Genomic DNA, 9408 nt, shown 5'->3' on the forward strand with positions numbered 1-9408 from the left:
CCGGCGAAGGAATGAGGCAAAATAATCGAAAGGAAGGTAGGGAGAGAGACGAGGGAATGTAAAGTGGAGGCCGCGCAGCCGCCGTGCGGTCACGAACTATGGCAGCGAGACATGCGGAGGTGTTTGATAGGGCGAAGCATGTACCGAGGAGGCTGGAATATTGTATAGATGAAACAGAAGTAGCTGAAACGGGGCGGAGCGGGAGATGTGAGGCAACGAGAGGGAGCCGCGTGCGCGCGCAGCAACGCAGTGGCGGCGACGTCGGGCTGGCATGGGGCGCGGGCGTCGGTGAGGTAGTGGTTGGTGCGGCGCGCAGACTGGTGGAGGTGCGGTTGCAGCTGGGTGGTTTGGTACGAGGCGCGCCGCGCGGCATGCGCATCAACGCTCGCTATGCGTTTCGCCGCAAAAAATCAGCTCTTGAAAGGCGAGTCAATTTTTGTGATCAACTGAGAATATCAATTGCATGAAGAGGACTTACGCGGTCAAGGGATCGTACCACAAGGCAAGATCTTTCAATTTCGCGAGGCTTCCATTCGCATGAGGCGAAGTGGGCAATAACGTCGGTGGGACACATAATATGAGTTTTGAAGACATTGTTGTAGACCAGCCATGTTTGAATGTCGGGATATCGGCGATACGGATCATGCCTCTCATCCGTAGCACATAGTGGCTCGAATTCGCCCACTTCAATGAATAGTTCAGTAGCAACCTCGCCTTTCTCATATCTGGAGTGTTCGAAGATGTTCTCAATTCGTCCTGCCGACGGGGCTGTGGATCCACGTTTTCGGAACAGCACCAACGAGTTCTGTCTTCCTGAATCCCTGGTAGTGTAGAGAATTCCACGCAGAGACATCCGATTGACGAAATTGGCGGTGCTGGGCAAGAAGACCCTTGGAGACATCACGTGGTGGTCGTCAGGAGAACAGTACTTGATCTTCGAGTGATTGTTTATTTCCTTGAGAATGTAATCGTACGTTGTGCCTTCGAGACGCTTTTGGGTGCGTGGCGTACGAGCGGGTATTTCCCATAGGGCGATTTTTGAGACTGTGTCTCCTGATAATCCGTCGACGATACGCGAGCCGCGAGCCTGATCTTCAGAGGTCTTCAAATGAGACTGCATCATCTTGGTGAAAGCGTCCTCGTCTGGCCATTTTGTAGATGCGAATAAATCGCGCGCTCTGGCACTCGTGTAAAATGTGCGAACATATGTCGTTGGTATGTCTTCTGTAAGCGCCAACGAACGGTCCAATGAATTCCAGAGTTCCGAGAAAACGGGTATCAACTCCACTCACCTGCCTTGCCGTTAGTATTTATACCCTCAAGATTTCCAATCTGACGTTCGAACACGAATGCCCACCATGCGCGGGGTGGGCCAAATCGGCACAAGAAGTCCTTCAGGTGCAGACACAAGTGGTGGTTGGGGACAAGATCGGCGCGATAGAGAGAGCGTAATCCGGAAAGATACAACACCGTATACTCGTGAGACTTTTCAGCACGAGCTTTCGTCATGACCCGACGAGATGCCAGATCCACTGCAGCAACGAGATGCGAGAAATTCTTCAAAGCTTCCCTCTCCGAGCTAGTAGCCGAGGATGTACCCCAGAGTGCAGGTAGCACTATTGTCATGTGTATTGTCGATATGGTGCGCCAATGGTCCGCCTTCAACTTGCCGGCCGCAGGGTCACCGAGGTTTGACGGTGGCTTCTCAACCCATGAAGGAAGAGAGATCGTGTCGATACCCCGTCGAACCGCCTGGAGAACGTCGTTACTGAAGAGGGCCGCTGAACACGGAGGCTCGGAATTGTCCAAGTTTTCAGGACAGCGGGAGTCGTGGCAGTATTGGGGTTCGACTTGGAATTCGACAGTAGAGCGGTTCATCGCAGTCGGGAGATTCAATACATTACGGTTGACGTGAACCTGTTTCCTTCCGGGGTTAGCATAGCAGCATTAATAACGGGTATTGCGGCCACAAACCCAATCGTAGATAGATCGCGCAACATCCGCCTTGCTCAGTTTGACTCCAGACTCGGGTATCTTGTTATGAGCGGCGACGGCCAATAAGTAGTCCTTCCTTACACTGGTAAGTGTTGATAAATGTTTCTCATCAACCGCCTTGCGGATAGAACGAAGAATTTTCTCTTGCTGCTCGGGTGTGTGAGCAGACTTAGTCGAAGCCTTGTCTTTCCGCCGCTCCGCAGACTTGAGATCCCAGATCGAGATGCAGTGGTGGCGAAGGATCCCAAGGAAAAGGTTATGCATGACGTCCAGAACGGCAAACTTCGTGGGATCCCAGTATGGTAGGCGTAAAAGCTCCGACCATCGAACTCCGTGTTCGCTTACGATTTCATCCCTTTCCTTATTCGTTGATGCCGTACGCCACTCTTCAGCACGAGCGAGGTGATCCTTCCACGTGAGGCGCTGGGGCCACTCGGCCATGTCGATCTCGTTGATACGACTCTTCGACAGCTTGCAGAAAGAGCAGAACAGATTCGCAGAGTGGCCAGAAAATCCTGCAACTTTGCGGAGGGCTGGAACATCACAGACGAGCGGGAAGATGGCTGCGAGAAGGCGACACCCTGAGGGACGACTGAACGTCTCTTGAAGACGAATGCCCGGTACCCATAGCTCCTGCAGTTCGTCTACCAGTGGGCGCAATAGATGATTGACTTCTTGAAGACTAGGTTCTTTCGGACCGGGTATCACCCCTGCCAGATAGAGGTTCTCGGCCCGATGGCGAATATGAACGGGTAGCTCGAGGCAAGCCAAAAAAATGCAACCGACAGAATGATGCTTCCCCGCTTGTTTGTTGCCTTGAGGATTGAACCAGTCCACGAATAGGCTGAAAGTCAAGTGAACGGTACCAGAGGGAGGGTGTATGAAGAGAGTCCGTCCATCTGGGCCGAAAAAGTTCCTTATGCCGGGTGCGTTCCCAATGTCGTCCCACTCGCCATCGAGCTCAAGCGTCCGGCGTCGCAACGTCTCCGTGACCCCTTCATCGAACTGTTTCCGACACATCATGTGAGTGAGCCACGTTTTGAAACTGTGATATGGGTAGGTGCGGATGGGGCGAAAGGGCGAGCAAAGGGATTCTCCCGTATCGACTTCGGTTGCCGGCTCCCGCTGTTCCACAAGGGTCGCTCCGCATATCTCCGTATCGACCGAATCTTTGAACAAACAGCGGAGAGGATAAGGTTCCGCTGCATCTTCTTTGGGTGCATATGTTGCGAAGCAGCGGGGACAACAAGCATAAGGTGTGATGATCGGGTATAGCCCAAGATGCCTTAACACTGTTCGAATGTCTGTTGGCAGGGTGGTCGATGAGGATCCGGTCCTAGAAACCGAATGGGCGAGGGAACAGTTCATGCTTTGCAGAATCTTTTGGCAGCTGGTACGAGACACCCCTTCGCCGGCGTATAGCAAGGAAATTGTAACCAAGGGTGCCAGAAAGGATGGATGGAATTTGCCCCGGGTTTGAAGAAATTCGGCTGTCGTAAAAACCATCAGATGCATTCGAAAATGATTGAAGATATACGCACGAGCAGACATTACCCGAGGACAATACAGGTGTTTCTGGGCGACGTCTTTCATCTTGATCATCAGCATACGCTGACTGAGCTCCATGTTCTCCAATCTGCCTAGCTCGATCCCGATGTCCAGCAGCAACAGATCCCTAGACCTATCAAGGGGACGGACGTTGACAGGGAGAAACGTTTCTTCCAGATCTCGCTTCGCGCTCTGCAGCCAATTTCGGTGCAGAATGAAACGGTGTGTGAACTCGTGCTTTTGGTCCAATGACGGGGTGTGATTGCTCGTCTCAAACGCTAACTTCGTTGCCGGCGACAGCTGGTCGAAGAAATGGAGGCCTTCGTCAAACGCCTGCCGTAAATTCTTCAGGATCTGATGGTACCCTGATTGCTTCGTAGAAGCCCAAAGTGTCGGTATGGGTGCACCTAAATAGAATGAATATTTATCTTACCTTGATGGGATGGACGTGAGCTTCAGTATGGTTAGGCGAAGTATCGGTGAAAGAAGCTTCGCACTCTCGTGAGCTGGAAGTCTCCCCCCTCTCCTAATTGGTGTCAGATTCGTCCAAGCAGATACTCATACTGCTCACCAAGACTTCGTGAAAAAGCGCATTTACTTGGATGGGCGCAGGGCGTGGAATACTGTTGTGAGAAGAAGCTATTGACGAGTCCATCTTCCGTTGCTCCTCCCGCAACTTGTGACTGGCGACTTGTTTTGACGGGATGCGAGCACCTGGGTGGGTTTGTCCTTTGTGGTCCACATACGTGCCAAGGGCGCAGATTTCACAAAGGCAAACCTGGTGGCCCTTCTTTTGGAAAACCATAAGTACCGGGATCGGCACTTGGGACGACTGGCCAGGGTAGGAGGACGGAAGGATTGGGAACAGGGCGAAGTTTCCAAGTTACCAATTTATGACACTTCGCGACAGCAAAGTACATTGTACACGCATATCAGAGACAGTTCAGCTGGACAGCATCCAAACAAGTGGGACTAAAGTGCATGCAAGCGACCCGTGCACCAAAAGACAAAGTAACCGACGGGACGATGGTTTTTCAGCAGGTGGGTGTGATTGATCACTCAAAGCCATATATAAAGGTGAAGAATATTTCGTTGTCATCTGACTACAAACACAGACATGATACGCGACAGGGAAGGATATGGTAAACACGAATTGATGACGACGTAACGAACGGTGGCCAAGGACAAAGGTGACAGTGGGTGGCGACTGTGGTGATGGATCGGCACGGCGTAAGTGACTGCGGTGAATGGGAGCCTTTCGGGGAACTCTCTTTGAGTCTCCCGTAGCCTCCGGGATTTCCTCTGGTCAACGGCGTTCGACGACTGGACAGCTGACTTTTATGCTCAATCGTTCTTTATTACAATGTTCCTACAAGTGCTGAACACGTGATTCAATAGTGCTTCTCTTGCGCTCTCCCACATCACTACCTCACAAAGTTCGCGTTCGATCAGCGGTCTCTTCGATAACACATCGGGGTTTAAAATTCAGCGTTGATTTTTGAACTTCATGAAATTAACTTACCCAGATCCTTGTGTAGCTTATAATTGTAGCGGTTTGATGCGTTCAAGACCTCAACAATTTGATCATAGTTGTTCTCGTCATACAGGCGCCGTTGTTCCCTCATAAGTCGGAGGTGAACGGGAGTCATCGGAGGTACGAGAACGTATGCAAACTGGTATGTCTAGGGTGCAACTGTGAGGGCGCTATCAACCGCGTCACGAAGCTACTTGCCTTTGTAGAGTATGTTGCCTTTCGACGACTAGATGTTGACTTTCGTCGATTGTGATTTTTAGAGCTAGTGGCCATGGCAGACTCGGAGAGGAGGGCTCGCGACGCGTTGGGGGGAAGGCGTTGTAGTCGAGAAGAGATCTTAAGTGGCGATGATGACGACAATGGTGTGGCGAAAGACAGTGAAAGAATGAAACGACAGGGGGCATATCGTGAAACCGGGGAGATCCGAGAACAAAGCTGACGCGGGTCGCGACGTCACGCAGGGACTTACAAAGAAAACACACAAAGCAAACCGCCTGCGGTGGCCGCGCTACAGAAGAATGCACCAACGCGCTCCGCCGCGCTCCAGACCGCACACTAAAGCCTCCTTCACGTTCCCTCCAGCGGGAGTGGTGCAACTTCCCTCATAACATGTCCTTCACCCCTGCCACAATACATGTCTGCATTCTCCCTTTGTATGAGCACTTTCCCGCCGGGACATCATGACGCGGTGATGCACATGCCGCGCTGCTACGCTCGCGCGACGCGCATCGTACCAAACCGCCTCCAATACGCGATTACAACCGCACCCCCACACACTTGTGCGCCGCTCCGACCGTTCCGTCACCAACGCACCCGCACCACCACCTCACCGACACACCCGCACACCGTCGCCGACGCTAACATGGGGGCACGGGCCGGGGCACAATCGCGGAGGGCCGCGGGGGAGTGGAGCGTAAACAAAGGAGGGCGGAGGGGCGTCGCGGCAGGCAGACGTGCGCTAAGTGGAGGACAAACGAAGACCGGGTCACGGTGACGTACTAGGGGGTGCGAAGGGATGCAGGGGAGGGTGCGTGAACAAACGAGCACGGGACAAACGAAGACCGGTTCGTGGTGACGGACTGGAGGGGACTGGAGGGACGCGGGGGAGTGGAGAGTGAAAGCACAAAGACGAGACAACTCGCCGAGAGTGGAGCGGCACAGGCGGGCGGTCAGGTGGACCAGATCAGGGACACCGGAGTGGCACAGAGCAGCGGTAAGTTGGCGACGGCGCTTGGGGCAGGCGGGGTGCTGGAGGGTCGGACCAGAGAGCCCTTTCACCGTGGCCCTCGTCGTGGAGGTCGTCGAGGACGCGCAAGGAACATAGGACACGCTCATTGGTCAGGGCATCGAGCCCCATCAGAGCGTATGCCACTCCCTTGCTCGGTCAGACACCACGCCGCGCAACCGGTGATGGGACGCTAACGCCGGGAGGCGCGCGAAAGGGGACGTGAAGGGAATCGCGTGCGGGCTCTTCGAGCTTGTACCACGGGAAGTCGGCCCGGCGCGAGAGGAGAGGACGAGCGCGAGAAGGAGAGGGATGAAACGCGAGGTGCGCGGAGACGATGCGGAGGACAGCGAGACGGGCGGCGGCGGCGGGAGGCTGATAGGCGGAAGGCGGAAGGCGGAAAGCTGGAGGCGGAGGCGGCAGCGGTAGACGGACGTGAACTTGGGTGAGTAGCACGCGCTATATGGGGGCGTCGAAACTCTAGATAGAACCAAAATGCGACGATAATAAGTACATGAGAGGACACAGGCCGTAGCAACGAAGTCCGAGGGTGCGGGGTGGGCATGTCGGCGAGAGGCGGAGGTAGAATAGTCTAGAGAAACACGGAGATACGGACAAAAGAGGTATTTTACCCATAGGAGGGAAGAAAAACTTCCAGAAAGCAAGTCAACCAGTTGCGACGATTTCGTTGTGGAGGAACAGTCGCAAGGTGGGCCGACGTTGTAGAGCTCAGAGCATGAGGGTAAAAGAACCAGCGTACTTATTTCGCTTGCATGGTGGCAACGCCGAACTTTCCTTCCATACGAGTCCCCTAGACAACACTATCCTGTAGCCACCATATCTTTCTCTGCGCTCCCCAGGTCCTCTCCCAACGGCTCATACAAGCGCTGCACCACGCCATCTCCAAATGCTTGCGCTTCTCGTCTGTGAAGTAACGATAGGGATCCAGCAACTCATGGACCTTGAGCTGCTCCTCCAACACGTACCGAAACCACCTGGCCTCTCGGGCTGCCCCGCTGAGCGGTTCGCCCGCAGCGTCAACACAGCACGAAGTGAGGGGGCAACCCGCCTCGAGGGCGGCGCAACGAGCCGGTACGGATGGAGAGCCGTTGTGTGGTCCGCACTCCAAGCAATACTTGAGCCATATGTGTCGAAGGTGATTTCGCGATTTCTTAAGGCGGCGTAGTTCCTCTTCTGTCAACTTCTTCGATGGGCCATTGGACTGTAGTTCGAGGTCGAATTCCGCGCTCGCGAGGATCTCGTAATAGGCGAGCCTGAGAGTGTCGGCCATGTCGCAATCGCGGGCGATCCGGACTACGGCTACGGCCCCGTCGAACGAGAGCTGGGGATTCCTCGTTGTGGGTGGCGGGCATAAAGTCGAGTCCCACATAGTGGAGAGATATCTTTTGGCGATCGAGATGATCGGCACACTCGATAAAGCGATCGCGGCTCGTAGGATCGCGACCGCCTGAGTCGAATGCACATGGGGTTCGAAGGGCCTGTAGGAAACAGCTATGAGGAACACAACTTCTTGATGAATACTATTGTGACGTACATTGGGTGCTCAAGCACAAACAGGAAGGACTTGAATTCGCTGGCCGTAATCGAGCCGGGGACATCGTAGACATCGCAATCGTCGATGCACTCCCGGGAGGTTGCGGATTCACCTCCGGCGTCGAGAAGCTGGCGGAAATACCCGCAAAACATGGACAGCCGGGAGCGATGGAGTTTGAATAGAATGGATCCCGCACGGACGACGACGTTTCCGTCCGACCACCAAAAGAGGCCATCACGAAAGCCGACGTCCATATCGACTGTAACCACATTGGAGGTTTTGCGTCGCTTCGCCAATGGTTCATCTACGGGGGGCGTGCGGGACCGCTGCCTCTGGTCGTCAATGGTATCGCAGGCCACATCAGAGACGCAGGGTATCTCGGCGACGGCGACAGGTATTTGGTCTTTCGGGAGGGTCGTGTGTACCGTCTCTGTGTCAAGCTCACGGGCGGGACGAGGCCCAACGGGGTGGGCTACAGATGGCGTCGGCGTGTAGATACGATGGTGTGCGAAAGACTGACATACGTGTGGAGGTGACAACCTGGGTGGACATTGATGCGTCGGTGACAGGCGTCTGGGATCGTGGCTTTTGAATTTTCAACGGCGCCGCGGGAGGATGGGACCGAGCGGGACTCACGTGGTCGTTGTCCGAGAGGATTTGCATGGCTGAAGGGTGAGACGAGAAGGAGAACACCCGTGCCGAACATAATCTCGACGGGCGTGTTATGTACCGTGTAGACGGCCACCGCGCGGGCAGCCAGAGTGATTCGAGATGTCGGCAAAAGGACGTTGTGACTGTAAGGTCTGTGCAAAGAAACGTTCCTCAGCATTTCGCGCGTTAACCTTTGTGGTGAACGACAGAGACACGGCGGTTGTGCCGGATGGGTCTGCCCTGGAAGCAGGTGAAACACGCATGCGCGTGGGGACAAACACAGGGTGGAGGCGAGGCGAAGGATCCAGGGCGTCGATGCAGCTTTCGGCACACGCGGATCATAGGATGCGGAAGTTGATGTAACAGAGGTACAAAGATGGCACAAGGAAGTGCTACAAACACTAGAAACGTGCTACGCAGGTGGAAAAGAAAACAAGGGAAGGGAAGCGGGACGCGGCCCACGGGGGTGACAAGAAGAATGCAAAGGAGCGTGGGTGACTAGCGAGGGAGTGAAGGGCGAAAAAAGAGGTCTGCGGGGATTGGAAGGATGAACAAACGAGTGCAAACGTAAAAACGGACGGACTTGCCGAGCGTGGAGGGGGCATGGAGGGGCGTGGAGGGGCGTGGAGGGGCGTGGAGGGGCGTGGAGGGGCGTCGCGACGCGGAGCAAACGCGCGCTAGGTGGAGGATGCGAGGGAGGAGTGGAGAGTGAACAAAGAAGCGCGAAGAGGCGTCACGGCGGGGGGGGCTCGCGGAGCGAACGCGCGCTAGTTGGGGGACAAACGTAGACCGGTTCACGGTGACGGACTGCAGAAAGGGACGCGGGGGAGGGGAGAGTGAACGTTTGGACAAAGGACCACAAGCACAAAGACGATGCAGCTCACCAAGAGTGGAGCCGCA

At 54.9% G+C, this 9408-nt stretch overlaps 2 protein-coding genes across 2 annotated transcripts; both read right to left on the reverse strand.

Moving 5' to 3' along the window:
- Positions 1–442: 442 nt before the first annotated feature.
- BXZ73DRAFT_55268 (uncharacterized protein) lies at positions 443–2259 on the reverse strand (the record flags this gene model as incomplete). Its single annotated transcript, XM_048021312.1, has 4 exons — positions 443–1224; positions 1293–1781; positions 1821–1917; positions 1975–2259. The coding sequence occupies 4 exons, from the start codon at positions 2257–2259 to the stop codon at positions 443–445; spliced, it is 1653 nt and encodes a 550-aa protein (XP_047872363.1).
- Positions 2260–6433: 4174 nt separating this feature from the next.
- Positions 6434–8520, reverse strand: BXZ73DRAFT_106784 (uncharacterized protein; the record flags this gene model as incomplete). Its single annotated transcript, XM_048016722.1, has 5 exons — positions 6434–6761; positions 7196–7801; positions 7858–8329; positions 8382–8442; positions 8494–8520. 5 exons carry the CDS (start codon positions 8518–8520, stop codon positions 6434–6436), a joined length of 1494 nt encoding a protein of 497 aa, XP_047872364.1.
- Positions 8521–9408: the final 888 nt, after the last annotated feature.

The sequence above is a fragment of the Epithele typhae genome (assembly GCF_022376455.1).
Source record: "Epithele typhae strain CBS 203.58 chromosome Unknown BXZ73scaffold_91, whole genome shotgun sequence".
In the NCBI taxonomy this organism is placed as follows: domain Eukaryota; kingdom Fungi; phylum Basidiomycota; class Agaricomycetes; order Polyporales; family Epitheliaceae; genus Epithele; species Epithele typhae.